At 60.9% G+C, this 19690-nt stretch overlaps 1 protein-coding gene across 8 annotated transcripts in view; it reads right to left on the reverse strand.

Annotated features, from left to right (window-relative positions):
* The window catches only part of TCF25 (transcription factor 25), a 23051-nt gene continuing 3361 nt past the window's right edge, over window positions 1-19690 (reverse strand). Inside the window, exons 2-18 of one of the 8 annotated variants that reach the window (XR_014805214.1) lie at window positions 14040-14204; window positions 13310-13384; window positions 11398-11516; window positions 10950-11015; window positions 7922-8004; window positions 7061-7191; window positions 6808-6907; window positions 6078-6171; window positions 4836-5088; window positions 4620-4725; window positions 3642-3801; window positions 2729-2816; window positions 2222-2380; window positions 2033-2123; window positions 1567-1646; window positions 506-578; window positions 1-296 (exon numbers count right to left, since the gene is read on the reverse strand). Coding sequence is in view for 3 of the 8 variants with exons in the window: in XM_021097022.2 (XP_020952681.1) it covers window positions 138-296; window positions 464-578; window positions 1567-1646; window positions 2033-2123; window positions 2222-2380; window positions 2729-2816; window positions 3642-3801; window positions 4620-4725; window positions 4836-4928; window positions 6078-6171; window positions 6808-6907; window positions 7061-7191; window positions 7922-8004; window positions 10950-11015; window positions 11398-11516; window positions 13310-13384; window positions 14040-14204 (1884 nt within the window). In the remaining 5 variants the exon portion in view is untranslated. Of the gene's footprint in view, window positions 297-463; window positions 579-1566; window positions 2124-2221; window positions 2381-2728; window positions 2817-3641; window positions 3802-4619; window positions 4726-4835; window positions 5089-6077; window positions 6172-6807; window positions 6908-7060; window positions 7192-7921; window positions 8005-10949; window positions 11016-11397; window positions 11517-13309; window positions 13385-14039; window positions 14205-19690 lie in introns of those variants that run through there. The other 7 variants (XR_014805215.1, XM_021097023.2, XM_021097022.2 and 4 more) reach the window with 7 other exon arrangements.

Here is a 19690-nt window from a genome sequence, read left to right on the forward strand (position 1 = left end):
GAGCGTAACCCGTTCACGTTTATAGGAGAAACAGCAGAGGCAGGCGGACAGGTCAGCGCTTCCACGGCCGCGACCCGGCCAACCCTGACCAGACGGAGGCAAGAGCGGCATCGCGCGGCAGGCGCGGGTCGCAGCCCTCAGTCCCACTCCCCGTCGCCCTCGGGGTTGTCCTCCGGCGGCACCTCCAGGTCGCGGAAGTGGAAATTGGCCATCATGTCCCGCACGGCCAGCATCAGCCTGTTGAGGCCCTGGTCGGGGTTCAGACCCCCGGCCCCGCCGTCGTCCGGCCTCTCCCCCTGCGGCAAGGAGACCCGGCTGAGCGAGGGCTGTTCGGCACAGCGCGCCCGCCCAGCCGCCCCGGGGCCGGACACACGGTTTGGAAGCCGGGCGGCCGCCAGGCGCGGAGTGCCAGCTTCCCGAGCCGGCCGGCCCCCCCCACGTGCTAGGCTCCGACGGGACGTGCCTGAGCCCAGGCGGCGGGGCGGCCGGGACCAGCTCCACGCACCTCCATGGTGTAGTTTGGCAACAGCGAGCGAAAGAAGAGGGCGATGGTGTTTCCGTGGCTGACGGGGCTGAGCCTGCAAGAGCCAGGGGATCGGGGGGTGAAGCCCGGCTGACAGGCTGCTCCCCGCGCCATGGGGAGAGGAGGGCAGCCCGGCGCAGCGGCGGGCAGGGCGGAGCCGGAGCCGGAGCCAAGGGGCGGCTGCTGCGGCCCAGCCGCGCTTGCTCTTAGGAGAAGCGGTGGTTTCAAAGCACGTGTCACAGGGTGCCCCCTGGACGTCGAGGCAGGCACCCAGCGGTCCTCACTGCAACCACGCCCGGCCCGGTGTCAGCTGTGTCTTGAACCCGCTGATACTAAGGGTACTTTTTGTCACATGGGAGAATCTAACAGGAAACGACTGATTTCCTTACGAATGTGCGCCCTGGTTTTTGCCGTATAATTCACTGGACAAAGAAGACCTAATTCTACAAAACACAGCCGCCTGAGGTCTGGAGATGGGGACTCTGTGACACGGGCTTAAAGCAAAGCGATTTCTCAACTTTAAAGGCAAGAAGGAAAGGACAAAAAGCAGCCCTCCCACAACCCGATTCCGAAGGCAGCCTGCAGCACTCCCCGGCCGGGCCCGGGGTCCTCTTCCCTCGCCTGGGATGTGCCGGTCACCCTCCCCCAGACGGGGCCTGGGCACAGCGGAGGCTCCCACTGGGACACCTGCAGCAGGGCCTGCCGAGGCTCGCCAGCCCTTCCTCCCCGACGGCCTCTTCCCGCAGCTCAGACTCTCCTTCCTCCTAGATTCTCCTTAACCCCCGTCTCCCCTGCACTGCCCCCTGCCCCCCTGCCCCCCGCACAGAGCGGGATTCTGACTTTTGCTCCCGCTGAACCTCCACAACCTGACAGAGGCATGACCTTGCCCTCAAGTGGAGAAGCGCAGCTCGCAGAAGCTGACAGGGACCCCCGACACTCGGAGGCCCGGGTCTGAGCTCCTTGCTTCTGAGTCTAAGGCAGCAAGACCCTCCCACCCCGGCACTGACCGCAGAGCTGCGAGCCAAGGACAAGGCGGGAGGTACCTCTCCGGCCTGACGTAGGAGTAGATGGTGTCCAGGGGAGGCAGGGGGTCGAAGCCCAGCACGGACTGTGTGGTCACATCCTTCGGAAAGGGGCAGAGAACAGAGAGGGGCCCTGAGCCCCTCCGCCCTGGACGGACCTCCCCCCGGGACCCGCAGTTTGGCAGAGTGGCCTTGTCTGCGAGCCTGGGCTCAGCGTGCTGGAAACCCGGGGTGAGCGGCAGGACAACGCTTCCTCCACCAGGAGGCTTGCCCTGCCCGGAGGCCTCCTGTGAGCCCGGGGGCGCGTGGGTATCATGGGCCTTCCATCCACGATGGCCGTCTCTCTCAGGGCTGCCGAGGGGCACTGCTCCGAGCCCCCCAGGTCGTGGAAAGCCAAGTGTCTGCAAGTGAAGGGCCCCCCACGTGACCCCCACCCGAAGGGCAGGGCTGCAGGCAGAACGGCCCACGTGTGACCGGCTGGCCTTACCGGAGGCAGGGCGGCCACAGCTTCCTTAATCTCGGAGAGAACCACGTGGCGGTGGATGTTTCTGGGCGCGCGCTGGTACAGCACCTTGCGCCTAGGGCCCGGGAGGACAAGGGGCAGCGCGTGGACGGAGGCCCGCGGCCCGGCTCCACCCCCAGCGACAAGGTGGCGGACGGCCCGGCCCCGGCTCACCTGCTCTCGCAGGCCTCCACTGCGGGGTCCCCGGCGTCCACCGCCTGCAGCACCTTCCGGACGTTCTCCTCCAGCCAGCTCATGGTGGCCGGCTCCTTCCAGAGAAAGTGCGACCTCCCGAGGTACAGGCTCACCAGCTGGCTCAGGGCCGGGGGCTGACTGCGGGGCAGGGGGCCTGTGAGACACCACGGGCCCAGGCTCCACAGCAGCGGGCACTGGGGGGTGGCCAGGGCCTGCCCCGTGACGGGACGGACCGCAGGGGTGGGGCACACGGGTGTCTGCTTCTGTACAGGGTCCTGAGCAGGGGCGCGTTCCTTGGTAAACGTGTAAATACGAGCACACACGCGTGTGCGCAGGTACTGGGGGAGCTGTCCTGGCTGCTGACAGGGTCTCAGGCAGCTGCTGGCTCCCACATCAGACCCTTTGCTTCCCTTTTTTGAATGAGAAGCCGAGCCTGTGGGCCCTTCTCCTCCCCGCCCCCCGCCCCGAGATGTCCTCCGGTCCTACCTTATCTCCGCGTCGGGCCCAAAGAAGCGGTGGCTGGCCACGGCGGCGTCGGGCCGCACGCTGCAGTACTCGAGCAGAGGCATGAGAACTGCGGGAGGCAGGCAGGTGCTGAGGCCGCCCGGGAAGGCGGCTGCCCCTGGGGAGGGCTAGTCCGCCCACCAGCCCTGCGCAGGAGCGGCCGCTCGAGCACGTTCTAATCCAGAGACCATGCGCCCCACGAGAGGCTTCCTGGACGAGGGACTGGGCTCCAGGTCGCTGAGCAGCCCTGCCACTCCACTGGACGCAGCTCTGCTGTGCACGGGCCCCCCGGACCCACCCGCGGACACTCACACCAGTCGGGGCCTCGCCTCAACCCCAAACACCTCGTCAGCTCCTCTCAGATGGGCCAGGCTGCGCCCGAGTGGGTATAGCCGGACCGAGGGTGCCCTGAGGTTATGGCCTGACCCCGCCATGGCCGCCCACAGGCAGGCCCACTAGGGGTGGGGTGGAGGGGTGCCTTGAGTGCCCAGGCGCACCCCCGCACATCCTGGCCCTGGCCCATGGCCTTGCGGAGCTGCCCGTGTCCAAGGACCCCCAGCCCCGCCAAGGACCCTCGCTCAGGACAGGAGCTGCAGGCCTTCTTCTGGTCCACATCCGCCAGCTTTAGGGGCCCAGTGAAGCGGGCAGGCGGTGCGGGAGGCCCCAGGACAAGCTGTCTCTGAGGTCCTTGGCCCTCTGCCGAGGCGGACCTACCGGCCCCGTTTCCTCAGGCCCAGCCCATGTTCCTCTCCCCAGAAAATGCTTCTGTCAGCATCTGGAGACACTAAAGCGCGCACCCCAAGAGCAGAGTCACTGCTCGTCTCCAGAGTCAGCGGCGCGTCTGGAGCCCGCTGGGGGTGGGGGGCAGCCTTCCGTGGGCCCGGGGCGCACCCACCTCCGGGGAACATGAGGAGGGCCTGCTGGACCAGGACCGAGGCCTGCTCCCTCGCCGAGCTCAGCTCCTGCTCGGGGAGCTCCGCCTGCTGACTCAGCAGGAAGTACGCCAGCGGCACGGAGAAGGCAAAATTTGGGAGCTGAGACAGGTTCCGATGGGCCTACGAGGGAAGAAGGAGTCCAGGCCTTGGCGGCGGTGAAGCGACAGGCAAAGGACGCGGGAGCCTGCGTGTCCCCCGCATGCCGCGCCCGCGGAGAGGAAGCCCGGGCTTTCTCTGCGGAGAAAGGCAGACACAAGGACCCAGGGGCGTGCGGACTCGGGCCACCTCCAGGGGTGGGGCTCAGGGAGACCCCACACGGCCCTCGCCCCCGCCCCGTGGGCGCGGCAGTCGGTCTCCCTTAGGGGGGGGGTCCCGGTCCGCCTGAGCTTCGAAACCCTCGGGCCAGCGCCGCGTGGGCGCCCTGCAGCAGTGTCTTGCGACCCCGAGGAGCATCAGTAAACCAGACCCTCGCTCGGCGTGGCCAGAGCCACTGACACGGTTAACCTCCCGTTACCCACGAACAGCTGCTGTGAAAACACTCACGCACAGAAACAGCACGAAACGCGGGCGTCGCCCACTGCCAGCTACAAGCGACCCCAAGCAGGCAGGGGCCGCTCAGCAGGAGCACAACTGTCCGTTTCAGTTTCCAGCAACCACGCGAAAGGGGCGCCGTGTAGGCACACCACCACCACCAGGCTTTTTCAAGAGACGGTTTGTTCTTTCTCGTGCCTGGTCTCCGACCCCACAGGTCCCAGTGCACACGGGGCTCCGGCTGCGACGGCCTCCCTACCTGCGGCCTGCTCCCAGTGCCTGCGCTCACAGGTAAGCAGGTGGTCCAGACCCCCGGCGGCGGACCCGCCCCCGCGGTGCCACAGCCTGCCTGGCGCCCCAGGATGACCCCCTGCAGCGCCACGGCCCGGCGGACGGGGCACACCCACCTCCCACTCCTGAAAGAGGCGGATCAGGTACTCGTAGCTCCGCGCCCGCAAGGCCAGATGGTCGACCAGCAGCAACATGCAGAGCGGGTCCTCGTCTGGCTCCAGGCTTCCGGGGGCAGCAGGGAGAGCAGGGCGGGCGGAGGGAGACAGAACCCAGAGTGGGCCGGTGCGGGCGGAACGCCCTCGGCCCGCGAGGAGTGGCAGCGGGGCCCCTACCTGAGGATGAGCTTGCAGTACTCAAGCGCCGTGCGTGGGCAGCCCCGCTTCTCCAGGAAGGTCATCTGCTTGTAGAGGGCCAGGTAGAAGCTCCTAGACCCAAGACAGTTCCTCGTGAACGAGGCGCCGCAGGCGGCAGAGCAGCCACGTCGCCCAGCGCCTCGTCTGGCACTGCGTCCACCCTCTGCCCGCCGGCTCCGCTGGCATTTCCCGTGTGGCCTAATCGGCGTGGATGTTCGCCAGCATCCCGCGTCTGCAGAGAAGGTGACTCTGCTTGTTGTTTGCAGTCACATGTGCATCCACGGACAGAAAACCACACTCATCTGTCAGTGAGAACGTCAACCTGCATTCCACCCCAGGGAATGGAGTTCCATTTAAGGGAAGGGAGTTCAAAATCTTCTCCTGTAACTACCCTCGTCTACCCTCAAGCCCAACAACGGCTGGACCACAAAGGTTTGTGATTGGCAACCCTAGCGCGCCGTCACTTTGTCAACAGCGCAGCCCTGTGAAGGCCTGAAACACTAGTCCTTCAGAGCATCTCCAAGAGCTGAGGACTTAACTGGACGACAAGCTAAAGCAGGAGAGGAAACTGAGGTCCAGCACACGAGGCAGACGACGTGTGCAGAGGAGTCGCCGTGCCCTGAGGCCCAGGGAGCCCCCGGGTGGGGAAGACAGCCTGCGATGGGCATGACCACGGGTGGTGGAGGTGACAGGAAAGTGAAGACACCCCGGACAGAGAGCATGGCCACCCTTGCAGGGCCCTGAAGACCAGGCAGAGGGGCCCGCCGGGAGGTCTGCGCTGGTGGGAGCAGGCCCCAGGCGGCAGGGCCCATGTGGCAGCGCCACCTACAACACTAGGAAGAGGACGGGCTCATCCAGCTGCTGACTTAGGGACCAGCACACACGCGTGCACGCCCACGGCAGAGCATCCGGAGCATCCCAACCTCGCGGGCTGCAGATTCTGGAGTCCAGACACATAAGGAGGCACAATTACAGGGTCCCTCCTGGTGAAGTAGCCCGTGAGGCTCCCTCCTCACCTGGACAAGTTTAACCCCCGGCCAGGTGGCATGTCCACCTCCAGCCCAGCCTCTTACACTCCAGCTTCAAACACATCGAGATGCCCGGGGACCCAGCCCCGTGCCATCTGACCCCGCTGCCTCCACAGCGGCCCTCCTGTGTTGCACCTGTGACGGTGAAAGGAGGCAGTGCCGGCCGCTGAAGGCCCGCGGGCGGCCGGCTCACCTGTTCTCAGGCCTGCGGTAGTCCAGCCGGCAGGTCCCGCTGGTGAGGCTGAACAGGGGGTGGAAGGCACACTCCATGCTGTGCAGCGCACGCTCTGCAGGGACACGGGTGGAGGGGGGGGCGTCAGTGACCACGCGGGGCGGCACACCCACCCTTCTCGCTCACAACCAGGAAGGCTTCAGAAGGGAGGGGGCCAGGAAACCAGGATTTGGAAAGCGACAGGCAGGGCCGTGCCCTGGGGCTCACGGCTGCCTCTGCAGGTCCTCCAACCAGATGGGCACACACTTCCTGGAAACCCACAAGCACCCACAAGGCCGAGGGTGGAAGCGGCCACACCCAGGGCATCAGCCATCACAAAAGGGGCAGGCGCTGACACACTGGCCCCGCAGCAGTGCCTGAGGACACTGCGGAAGGGACTGCAACTGCAGAGGGACGGTTCCAGGCTTCCATCACAGGAAAGTCCAGAACACAGAGCAGACGTGCCTGTCAGGGACTGGGGGAGGGGAGGGGACAGCTGCTCCGTCAGGGTTCCTCTTGGCAGAGCTGGAAATGACCCAGAACCCACGGGGATGAGGCCGTGCCACTCTGCAGACACCAGACGCCATGAACGGCACACGCGCAAAGGGCGAGTCTCACCGCACGCGAGCGCTACCTCAGTAGGGCTCTTGTTCAGCAGACCCCTGGCGAGTGTCCCCCCGCCCGCTGCGCCTGGGCTGCCCACGGGTCTCACCTACAAGGTCCCGGGCCATCTCCTGGTCCTCCTGAAAGCGGCAGGCATCGCTGAGCTGCAGGAGCGAATCCACGTGATAGGGGCTCGTCTGCAGCAGAACCTACGAGGCAGAGCAAGACACAAGCTGCGGGCCGCGCCCCCGGGGCCGCCACGCCGCCTCCCCACCCCCTCCCCCACCCCGGGGTGTGCGTGCCCCTCCCCCACCCCGGGGGCGCTCGGCCCTCCCCACCCCCACCCCGGGGTGCGTGCGCACCACAATGTTGTTGGGCTCCATGGACTCCACCGCGGCCAGGAACTTGTGCTGCGTTTGCTGGTACTCCTCGTTGTGCTCGAAGGCAAAGCAGGAGCGGCCCTTCTTGGACTCCAGCAGCCGCATGGACAGACCTGGGGGGGCCCCGGGTCAGGGCGCCACCAGCGACACCCAGTCCCCTGTCCATACTCTCCCTGTAATCGTCCCCCGCTCCCACCACCCCCGAGCGGGGTCCGAGCACCCACGTCCCAGGCACAGCCCACCTCCCGCCACCCCATCTGGGGGAGCCCAACCACTGGCTGCTTAGAGCAGAAACCCAGGTGGCCTAGCAGGAGGCGGCCACGGCCAACCCTCGACTAGGCGCCCGTCCTGTCCACTCCTGCTGCTGACTCTGGGTGGGACGCCCGTGAAACAGACCAGGGCTCCAGGACGCCCTCACCACACGCTCTCAAAGGCCCCACCGAGGGCAGCCCTGCAGGGCCCCAGGGCAGCCAGTCCCGCTGCCGGGAACGGGGGGTGAATGACCAGGGGGACAAGCAGCCACCCAAGCACAGGGCCCAGGGTCCTCCACGCTACCCCGCAGGGCCTTCCCCCACACCCCAACCTTTCGCAGGGCTCTTTTCCTTAAGTGGCTCCTTAAATGATGCGTGCTCACTGGTTTGCAACAAAATCTAAAATGCCACTGTAAAACCCTTGACTGCTTGCTATAGCACGGGATGCAGTCCAAAGGGCAAAGTAGAAAAGAGCTGATTAAAACAAGCCCGAGGAAACGCACGGTGGGCGAGGGCCTGTGCCCAGACACGGGCTCCGCCGGAGCTGCTGCCGGGCTGGGGCTCTGCGCGGAGGCCGGCCCCACGCCCTCACCTGGTTTGCTGTAGCGCGGCCACGTGCTCTTGGGGGTGGTCAGCCACGAAGACTTGGGGTACACGCGCTGCCTCTGCCGCGGCCTGGGGAGAACGGTGACGGTTACCTCTGCGGCTGGACCTCCGCAGGGAAGACGGTGGAAGCTACACTCCCACGAGCAAGACAGAGACAGAGGCAAAGAGCGGGAGCTGGCCGCCGAGACGCAGGCCGAGGCTGCAGACCGAGACGCCAGCAACCCGACAGCTTCAGGAAGAGGAAATGGGACCCAGAGCCCAGCGAAGTGGCAGAAAAGGTAAAAAACCAAAAAAACCGGAGTTCCCGTCGTGGCGCAGTGGTTAACGAATCCGACTAGGAACCATGAGGTCGCGGGTTCGATCCCTGCCCTTGCTCAGTGGGTTAACGATCCGGCGTTGCCGTGAGCTGTGGTGTAGGTTGCAGACGCGGCTCGGATCCTGCGTTGCTGTGGCTCTGGTGTAGGCCGGTGGCTACAGCTCCGATTCAACCCCTAGCCTGGGAACCTCCATATGCCGCGGGAGCGGCCCAAGAAATAGCAACAACAACAACAACAACAACAAAAGACAAAAAAAGACAAAAGACAAAAAAAAAAAAAAAAAAAAAAAAAAAAAAAAAAAAAAAAACCAACTTCCCCCAAAACCCAAACCAAACCCCCACGAAGGTCAGACCCGTAACTGGAGACGTGGAGGCTGAGAGCTCGCTGCAGAGCAGAGGGGCCTCCTCCACGGCCCTCTCGGGGGCCCACTAACACCGCCAGCCGCTTGGCAAAGGGGGCCCGTGAGAGTGACGAGACAGGGGCCTCGGTACCCCGAGACCGACACACTTCCGCAAGCAAGCCGGCCAGACAGAGTGCACTGGGCAGGGGCCCGAGCGCACTCATCCGGGGTCCCCTAACCTGTGGTCACACACTGTCGTCTGCGCTGCCGCTTGCTGCTTTACTTCTCAAGCTGAGCAGCAGCCAAGTGGACCTGCATGTACTGCTCTGTAGGCTTTTTTTTTTGTAATCTGAACTATTTCACGAAGAACAATGAGTAAGAATCTAGATTTTGTTAGGAATGGGATTAGAAAACATGTGTTTTTCTTCCAACAAGAACGCTGGAAACTGCAGGAGAAAAAAAAGGCTCAAGAAAAGCATGGCCAAAATTGGAAGGAAAGCAGCCTGCAGCTGACCTGGGATAACTGGTGTGAGAAGGAGAACAGGCTGCTCGGAACGGCCCTCGCCCACGGGGTCCCAGGGAAGGTTCGGCCCTGCAGCGAGCTGGGTGGTGGGCGCCCGCGAGAGCAGACACCGGCGGGACACCAGAAACAGACAGAGGGAAGGGTGAACCAGGCGGCAGGGACAGTCCAGAGGGGAGATCTCAAGACGACCACCAGACGTATCACAAAGAGACACAGCGTCTCCGTGTCTTAGGAGCAGGGCAAGGGGACAAGGAAGCCCGTGGGGAGGACATAAGTTTTGTTTCTGTCTTTTTGCCATTTCTTGGGCCGCTCCCGCAGCATATGGAGGTTCCCAGGCTGGGGGTCTAATCAGAGCCACAGCCGCTGGCCTACGCCAGAGCCACAGCAACACGGGATCCGAGCTGTGTCTGCAACCTATGCCACAGCTCACAGCAACACCGGATCCTTAACCCACTGAGCAAGGCCAGGGATCGAACCTGCAACCTCATGGTTCCTAGTCAGATTCATTAACCACTGCGCCACGACGGGAACTCCAAGTTTTTAAAGAAATAAACATAACAAATTAGAAGTGCAGGAGTTCCCACTGTGGCACAAGAGCATTGGTGGTGTCTTGGGAGTGCTGGAACACAGGTTCAATCCCCGGCTCCGCACACGGGGTTAAGGATCTGGAGTTGCTGCGGCTGTGGCTTAGGTGGCAACCACAGTTCAGATGTGATCCCCGGCCCGGGAGCCCCATATGCCTGGGGAAGCCAAAATTGAGGGGGAGAAAAAAAAAAAAAAAAAAAAAAGCAATTATTTTTAACGAATGACTAGTAGTCACTATGAAGTGCCCAGAAACAGCACCAGGCAGCCAGGTGAGATGCCAGGGAGACCAGGCAGATGCAAAAAGGAAGCAAGGGTGAGCAGGGCCAGCCCCGGGCAACCCAGGTGAGCAATACTCCAAAAAGACCAAGTCGGAGGCCCTTGAACTCAACACTAAAAATAAAAGCAAATTATAACGCAAACCCAGAAACACAGGGAACGTGACGAGAAGAAACCCTCAGCCTTACTCGTAACCAAAGTCCCAGCATCGAGACTTCTTGTCTTCGTATCATGACACCTCAAGGCCTCCCACACCTACTGGGGCTCCGAGGAAGAAACAACACACAGACGTGGGCACAGTGGGGGCACCACGCCTGGGGCACCACCGTGCCAAGTGCGGCAGGTGCAGGGGCTGCGGCCACACGCACCCTGACACCTGGGCCCTGGGGTGAGCGTGCCCCCTGCCCCTCCTCCCTGGCACTCAGGACTCAGCCCTGCAGAACCGGGCACATGGGACATGGCAGGGCACTACTGTCCAGGGCACAAGGGGCCCGGGACACGTAGCAAACAGCCGTGAATGATTACCTTTCATGGAGGGGGGGGTCAAAGGAGGCAACTCTGAGCTGCTTGAATAAGCAGTTCTTTTTTTAATAAGCATTTAGCCCCATAACCAGAAAAAATACGTACTTGGAAAGAGAAAGTTCCTGCCAAGGGAGGGCTCCCACACCTGGGGCTGGGCTGGGACAGCCTCCGCCATGGGAAGGCCCACGCTCTGGGGGCTCTCTGCCCACAGAAGGACATCAGCCACCAAAGGCCACAGGGACAAAGGTCGCATCCAGCTAAAAACCCAAACTCCATGCATGAGAAGCAAGGATGGGTCCGGCGGAGACAGCAGCACCCGAAGCTCAAACTGGGAAGCCTGGAGAAACGAGCCCTGCGTGTGCAGGCTCGTGGAGTGAGCGGGTCAGGACGAGGCCCCCAGCCCCTCGGGCCCACGCACCCGCCCTCGCCGTGCACAGTCGGGGCTTCTCACCTCTGCTCCCCCAGGACAGCCCGGGCACCGAAGTACCTCTTCAGTTCTGTGTCCGGATTCAAGTGTCTGCAGAATTGAAAGGTGGACAGAGAAAACGAAGCTGAGCTTTACAACCATCCTGGGAGTCTAAGAAAGCCAGAGAAAGAAAGCCCAGCAGGGAAGAGCGCCACGCTGCCCGTCCTGGCAGCGTGCAGCCTGCTTCCTCCGCGCTGCCCGGCCAGGGGCGGAGAATGGCTGCCACCGGCACGTGTCCAGCCGAGTCAGAGCAACGCGAGCCTGGGGCCAAGATGGAGGGGTCGTCACTACTCAGGAAGGAAGCTGGCAGGGACTGCGGGGGGGACAGGAGCTCATCGAGCACCCCAAGACCACGGGATGGATAACGCACCCAGGGGACGGGGGACCTGAGCGCAGGCCGGCGCGGGCACCGGGCTGGGGAGGGACTGCGCACCTGTGCTCCACGTACAGCACGTGCTTCCTGGAGCTCAGCGGGGGCGGGCCCGGGCGGCGGGAGCCGCTGCCGTCCTCGATCCTCTCCAGGATGCGGCCGATGTCCTCCAGCCCGTCCTCCTGCAAGACCCCCAACGGCAGGCGCGTCACTCGGGGTGAGGCACCGGCCAAGGGCAACGTGACCGCCTCTGCAACTCGGCAGCTCTGGGTCTGACACGGGTCCACGTGAGGCTTTGGATCGTTTGTTCTACTTCTGCGAAAAACGTCCTGGGTGAAGCGACAGGGACGGCGCTGAGTCTGCGGACTGGCTTGGGCGGCAGGGCCTCTCCAGCAACGTTAATTCAGGCCATCTTCCCGTTTCCTGGAATCCTCTTTAATTTCCTTGATTGACACTTCAGAGTTCTCAGCATCTAAGTCTGACCTCCTTGGCCAGGTTTATTCCTAGGTATTTAATTTTGGGGGGACTGACTTTATTTTTAAGGTTTTTTAGCTTTTTAGGGCCACACCCGTGGCCTATGGAGGTTCCCAGGTTAGGGAGGTCAAATGGGAGCTGTAGCTGCTGGCCTACACCACAGACACAGCCACACTGGATCCGAGCCACGTCTATGACCAAGGCTGGATTATGAACCCCCTAAGTGAGGCCAGGGGTCAAACCCGCGTCCTCATGGATGCTCGTCGGATTTGTTTCTGCTGTGCCCCGACGGGCACTCCATAATGACTTGCTATGTTAAGGTGCGTTCCCTCTACCCCCACTTCCGTCAGAGCTTCTCTAGTGCATGGAGGTTGGATTTTGTCACTTGTCTGCCCTACTGAGATGACCGTGTGGTTTCGGCCTTTCTCTTGTTAACGCGGCGTGTGACGCCGATTGATGCGTATGCTGAGCCATCCTTGTGAACTTGGGATACATTCCCCTTGGTCGTGGTGTGTGGTCTTTTTTGTGTGTTGCTGGACTCAGCTGGCGAAACCTTTGCTGAGCATTTCTGCGTCTGTACTCATCAAAGACACTGGCCTACGATTTTCTTTTTGAGTGCATCTCTCTCTGGTTTTGGTATTAGGGAAAGTAACTTATTTGTACAAAGAACAAGTATTACTCTGTTTCATTCCTGAGAGAAGGTACAATCCAAACACCACGTCCCGCTCACGCAGGGGACAAAAGGAGAGGCGCTTCTGAGAGGAGGCTCAGAGTCACAGATGGGAGTCAGTCCTGCTCTGGGGTCGGAGGAGCCGCATTCCCGAAGTTTGCCAGAAAGTGGCAACCAGAGTGGGGCCCTCCCCCGCAAGGTCCAGGAGGTAAATAATCTGGGACGCTCCCCTGGCTTCTGACAAAGTCGAATAAAATGTAAAATTGAAGACGAGCTGTTTTCAGGGGAGGGAGGCGGAGAGGGATGGACCGGGATCTGGAGAAGCGGTGAGACCCCGCTGTGCAGCCCAGCGAACCGAGTCTCGCCCTTAGGATGGAGCAGGACGCAGGGTAACGTGAGGAAGAGGATGTGTGCGCGCGACTGGGCCACTCTGCGGCACAGCAGAGAACTGACAGGACACTGTCAACCACCCAGAACCGAAAAACCAAAAACGAAAAACAAAGAACTGTTTTCAACAGCCCCTTGAGAACAGCCGGGAAAGAACAGAGGAGGGGAGGTTCCCCTCCTGGCTCAGTGGTTAACCAACCAACCGGGATCCATAAGGACACAGGTTCGATCCCTGGCCTCACGAAGTGGGTTAAGGATCCGGCGTTCCTTGAGCTGTGGCGTAGGGCGCAGACGCGGCTCGGACCTCATGTTGCTGTGGCGGTGGTGCAGGCTGGAAGCTGTAGCTCTGAGTGGACTCCTAGCCTGGGCACCTCCATGTGCTGCAGGTGCGGCCCTGAAAAGACAAAAAAGAGAAGAGAGAGGAAATCTGCCGGGAGCACATACCGACGTTTCTCCGGCAGCGTTCTTCTTGTTTTTCTGTTTCCTTTTCTTCTTGCGGAGTTTGCCGCTCGCACTAGACTAACAAAGGAAGCACATTTCAGCCCATGGGAGCGGATCACCTCCCAGACCCTGAGGACGAGCGCAGCTGCAGAGGGACGGGCTGCCGCCCCCTTTCTGAATGTCCCGGCCACTCCCTCCTCGCTGGTCTCCCTGTGGGTGCCGGGCCACCCGCCACCTGCCCTCTGCGCTCCCCTGTCTCTGCGTGGACCCCTCCCTCCCTCCCGCCCCCCGCCTCACTCAGCTGTTCAGGGAAGTGCCCCCGCCTGGGTCAGTGCAGGTCTGTGTCACCCTCTGAGCCCCACAGGCTCGCAGTGGGCACGTGCTGGGTGAAGGAACGAGGCCTCCCGGAGGGGCCCTCTCTGTGCCGTGCTGCTCGGACACATACCCGACCCCGAGTGGCCTGCATGTCCCTTCATACTGCGTCCACCAAGGTCCCTGGTCAATTGACTGAGCCGCAGACACAGACCCGAAGAAGAGCGGACACCCGGGCAGAAGCGGACCCCCCAGCATGTGCTAGGGAGACTGTCCCGGGCCCTGCCTGGGGCCCTCTGCCAGCCGCCCTCGTCTGAAGGACTTCAGGCCAATCTGATCAGGGTTCCCGCGGAGAGCGGGGGCAGCTGGGCTGTTAGCAAATGCAACCCCGACAACGGCGCCGTGTGTGAGGCGGCCTCACCTGCTCGGGGGGCACTGCCCTGTCAGCCACGTTGCCATCCCGCTTGGTCGCCGTGCGTCCGCCCTGGGGCCTCCTCTTGCTCCCCGAGGCCACAGTGTCCGTGAGTGGACAGTCGGTCCTGCCCCCGTTGACCACCGGGCCCTCGTCCAGGTCCTCGATGTTGATCTGGGAACACAGGTGGGAAGGGCAGGGCGCTGGGGTGTGTCCGAGTCACAGATGCAAAGGTGGCACTGAGACGCGTGTGCCGGGGGGTGGCGGGGGCAGCAGCGGTGGGCGGGTGCGCTCACAGCCACGGGGTCGTCGAGGGAGGAAGGGAGGACCCCTCGCGACCACAGCCAGACGCTCACCTCTGACACGCGCTCAGGGGGCTTCAGGCAGTGAGGCGGCTGGGTGCCATGTGCCAACCTGCGCTATCCTCAGAGGCACCAGGGGCACCCCCCACCGGGCACCACCCAGGGCGGTGACGCGTGGGCACACGTTCAGCTGACACCGCGGTGCTCCTCTCTCCCCACACAAGCATCAGGACCAGGGCCAGGGGACTGAGCCCCGACACAGACGTGACACGTGACGACGGGAAGAGGGGTTCCCGAGTCAGCGGAGCCTGAGGCTGCAGGGAAGAGGGACGAGCCAGGGCCACACGCACACCCTCAGGGAGAACACGGTCCGAATGAGAGGCTCCGGAGGACAGACGGACACACACGTACAAACGCGTGCATAACAGGGGCCCTTAGGCCAGGAAGTGAACCCACGAGTGAAAGAGGCAACTCATGTGGGTTCCTGCTGTGGCCCAGGGGCTTACAGACCCCACTAGCATCCATGAGGACACAGGTTCGATCCTTGGCCTCGCTCAGCGGGTTAAGGATCTGGAGTTGCCATGGCTGTGGTGTAGGCTGGCAGCTGCAGCTCTGAGCCAACACCTAGCCCGGGAACTTCCATATGCCGCGGGTGTGACCCTAAAAAGAAAACCCAAACTGGGGAGTTCCCTTGTTGTGCAGTGGGTTAAGGATCTGAAGTTGTTACCGCAGCGGCTCAGATCACTGCGATGGTGCAAGTTCAGTCCCCGGCCCAGGAACGTTCACGTGCTGCCAGCATGGCCAAGAACAAACCCAAAAGCGCCAAAACTAGGCGGGTGTTCTCCGCGATCATTTGTTCGCTAGAACCAGTGGCCCAGAGTCCCCGTGGACAGTCTCAAGAAAGCAGGGGGGAGGGCAGTGGAAGAGCTCGGGGCCGGGGTCCCGCTCGGGGCCAGGGTCAAAGGCCGGCCCATTCAGCGAATGCATACATCTTTTTATAAAGAGGGCACTTGACTTCGAGACGCTGGTATTCGACGCTGCTGAAGCCAGGGTCCAGCTGTGGGCCAGATCTCGAAGCAAAGGACAGAACTGGAAGGAGGGCCCCAAGGCCACTTCCTCTGAACAGCGGGGTCACAGGGAAGCGGCCCTGTGCGTCCCCAGCATCCGGCCCAAAGTGCTTCCTCTTACGACAGCAGGACGGTTGACCCCTATGAAGCCACTCTCACATCCTTAAAATAATTCTTATTTTTGAGCCCCCTTTGGAAACGTGAGCTGTCCTGAGAAATTCAAACTTTCAACGGGCATTGTGCGCAGGGCATAAGGCTTCCTGCCCGCTCTGCCAGTACCCACGTGGCGGCACCAGAACCCGACTGCTGGCCACTGTCCTGACATCAACCTGACCTGCTGCCCCACAGTTCCAAGGCCTCGAGTGATACAACAGCAAGGGGTTCCTGCCACTGCACACGGTCTCTGGTCTTCTGAGGGACAGGCAAGGACGCGACAGTCCGCGCTGCCAAGGCGGGCAGGAGCTGACCTCAAACAGAAACTGGGGTAAAATGTACGTCTTCTGAATAAAGGCCCAGCTCATGTCCTGGGTGAGGTATGGAACAAACCCACCTCTCAAGATACAAGACACTGCTGTCACCCCAGAAACCCATGCCTCCTGCCCACGCAGGCAAACACGGGGCGGGGGGCCTGCGGCCACTGGTGGCTCCTGCCCGTCCCGGGTGGCGCACGTGCAAAGCGTCCTGGTTTCGGGCACACAGGGCAGTGTTTCTGAGGCTTGTTGGGCTGCGGTCAGCAGTCTGTTACCGTGACCAGTGTTTCTTCGCAGGGATGCACGTGGCTCACCTCTCAAGGCTACTGCGAATTGAGGTGCTGTGAGCACCTGCGAGCCCCCTGGGATAAGAACCCGCAGCGGGTTACTGGGCCATGAGGTGTGGGGCTCACCTTGAGCTGCCAGCCTGTTTCCAGCGGCCGATGTCACACCCCTCCCACAGAAAGGCTCGCCTTGCTGCAGAGCCGGTCTCTCTGATTTTGGCCACTCGGGTGTGCGACCTACACCACAGCTCACGGCAACGCCAGATCCTTAAGCCACTAAGCGAGGCCAGGGATCGAACCTGCAACCTCATGGTTCCTAGTCAGATCCGTTTCCGCTGCGCCACGATGGGAACTCCTCTCTCGCTTTAACTGTTAAACCAGGGGCATGTGGAAATTCCCAGGCCAGGGGTCAAACTGGAGCTGCAGTTGAGCCCTTGCCACAGCCACCCTGGATCCCTGACCCACTGAGCGAGGCCAGGGATCGAATCTGCACCCTCACAGAGATGTCGGGGCCGTAACCCACTGAGCCACAACGGGAACTCTGGGTGAGGCGTTCTTTGGTGTTAAACTTGGGCCTTTTGCTGCCACTGCCGCATCACCTATTTTCTCCGCTCGGTGTGTCCCTTTTCCTCCTGACGGCCTGAGGTCTTCGCTCTCTCCTTTGCCTGCGGTTGCAGACGCCTCAGGCCACTGGATGCGGTCCCCAGAGTCCACAGGCTCGGCGGTCTCTCCAGCATCTCCCCTTCCGGACAGGGTGGTGTTTCCCCGCCCCGGCTTCAAGCTCATTCGTCCTTTCTGCTCAAGCATCTAATCCGCTGTTCAGACCACCCCGCGAGTCACGCATGGCAGAGGGAGTACTTCTGTCCCCCGGAATTTGCTCTTTTACCGGTGCTACTTCTCTGGCGAGAGTCCTCTTCTTCCCTCACTGTGGGCGTGATTTTCTTCACACCCCTGAGTACATCTATACGTCGTCTCAGGTGTGTGTGATTTTCATCATCTGTCTTCACCGGGCTTGTTTCTACCGCACGCCCTCTCCGGGCCGCGATTCCCACTGCTGCCTCTCGGCGTGGCTGCGGCTGTCGTGGCGTGTGTGGCCACGCGGCCAAGAGCGCGTGGAGACTTGTTCAGGCAGCAGTTCACTCACTGGCAGATGAATCAGCACCATACCGCCACGCCTTATTTTTACGTTTCCTCAAGGCAGGCGTCAAGCATTCTTTCCTGGAGGGTTATTTCTCTGCCCCACACAGCCCCCTAGTAGGGTCTGGAAGGCCTCCCCGACAGCCCCTGCCCCAATAACCCCAGCCACCTCAGCAGACCCCAAATCCGACCTGCCTCATCAGCTCAGCATCGCTGCCACCGTCTCCTGGGACAGCTGAGTGTGCCCGTGTGCAGCGTCTCCAAGCAACGCGTGATGTCTAGTGTCTGAAAAGAGTCTGTTTGTTTTGCTGGTTTTGTCACTGCTCAGGGCAAGAAGGCTACTCTAGGGTCAGTTACTCTGCCACGGCCGGAAGTAGAGACCTTACTCTTGCCTTAACTCACCCACCACTTGGTTTATTTAGAGCTCGTTTTCGGTTTTATAAAGATAAGTCTTTCGGGCATTCTCATGTGGTGTGGCGGGTTAAAGAGCCAGCATTGTCACTCCAGTGCCATGGGTCACTGAGGCAGCATGGGTTTGATCCCCGATCCGGGAACTTCCACATGCTGCGGGCAGTTGCGTTTCCCACTGAAAGAGGGAAAGTACTAAAACTTCGCATTCTTTGGGTTTTTTTTTTTTTTTTAGGGCTACACCCACGGCACATGGAGGTTCCCAGGCTAGGGGTCGAATCAGAGCTGCAGCTGCCGGCCTTCACCACAGCCACAGCAACACAGGATCTGAGCCGCATCTGCGACCTACACCACAGCTCACAGCAATGCCAGGGCCTTAACTCACTGAGTGAGGCCAAGGACTGAACCTGCAACCTCATGGCTCCTAGTTGGATTCGTTTCCGCTACGCCACGATGGGAATTCCTCAAACTCTGCATCCTTGAGGAAATATGCCCACAGCCTGCAATCAAGAAGGACAAAGTCTCACCTACTTGTCTGCAAGTACAAAGTGGCGTTAACGATACCACCTTTGCTAAAGGTTTCCCACGGACCCAGGGTGAAGGATGGGCGTTGCCGTGAGCTGTGGTGTAGGTCGCAGACGCGGTTTGGATCCCATGTTGCTGTGGCCCTGGCTTAGGTTGGTGGCTACAGCTCTGACTGGACCCCTAGCCTGGGAACCTCCATAGGCCGCAGGTGCGGCCCTAGAAAAGGCAAAAAAAAACCCAAAAAGAGTCAGAACATTACAGTCAGCTTCAACCAAATTTGCCCTTGAGCACTTAAAAGCTACAGGTGTTCTAGTATCACCTGTCGTTAACTGCAACCGTGAACGTGCATCGGGGTTTTCCTCCTACTGCCACTGAGACTGGACATCAAGGGTTCCCGTCATGGTGCAGCGGAAATGAATCCGATGAGCATCCATGAGGACGTGGGTTTGACCCCTGGCCTCACTCAGTGGGTTAAGGATCCGGCGTTGCTGTGGCTGTGGTGAAGGCCAGCAGTCACAGCTCCAATTCAACCTCTAGCCTGGGAACCTCCATGTGCCTCAGGTATGGTCCTAAAAATACCAAAAAAAAAAAAAAAAAAAAAAAAACCCAAGAAAAAGAAGAAGAAGAAAAAAAGCTGGGGGAGTTCCCGTCGTGGCGCAGTGGTTAACGAATCTGACTAGGAACCATGAGGTTGCGGGTTCGGTCCCTGCCCTGGCTCAGTGGGTTAACGATCCGGCGTTGCCGTGAGCTGTGGTGTAGGTTGCAGATGCGGCTCGGATCCCGCGTGGCTGTGGCTCTGGCGTAGGCTGGTGGCTACAGCTCCGATTGGACCCCTAGCCTGGGAACCTCCATATGCCGTGAGAGCGGCCCAAAGAAATAGCAAAAAAATAAAAAAAAAAGAAAAGAAAAGAAAAAAGAAAAAAAGCTGGACATGAAAGACAAAGACGACGCATGATGGCAAAACAGAAGCTCAGCAGAGCTTCCGGTTTCCTTCCAGCCAAACAGCAACCTAATGAATGACACCCACTCTGGAAGAAGTTTGTTTTTATTTAATTATACAACTTAGATTTATTTCAATTACTTTCAGAGACTGCCACTCTACCGTACATGAAAACAGAGTAACAAACATAATCCTTTGGAAGAAAATGATCTTCCTCAATAAAACGTCTCAACGCTACTGGATAAATCCTGCTGGTTTAAAAAAGTTGTTGTGGGTTTTACCGCATCGTCACAGTGGAACTTGACCCGCCAGGGATTAATGAATTCTATTTTACACCTTTTTTGGTCTTGGCTGCCACTGTGGCATGTGGACGTCCCTGGGCCAGGGATCGAACCTGAACTGCTGAAGCAACAATGCTGGATCCTCCACCTGCGGAGCCACCAAAAAACTCCTCCTTTCCACCATTTTTAAGGCCTGTCCAGTAGCAACACACACGTGGCACAACTCAAACGACCCCTCAGAACAGG

The sequence above is a fragment of the Sus scrofa genome, chromosome 6, assembly GCF_054392235.1.
Source record: "Sus scrofa isolate SSC_HxYL_T2T_F1_AM1 chromosome 6, Sscrofa_HxYL_maternal_Yorkshire_Landrace_v2.0, whole genome shotgun sequence".
Classification (NCBI taxonomy): Eukaryota; Metazoa; Chordata; class Mammalia; order Artiodactyla; family Suidae; genus Sus; species Sus scrofa.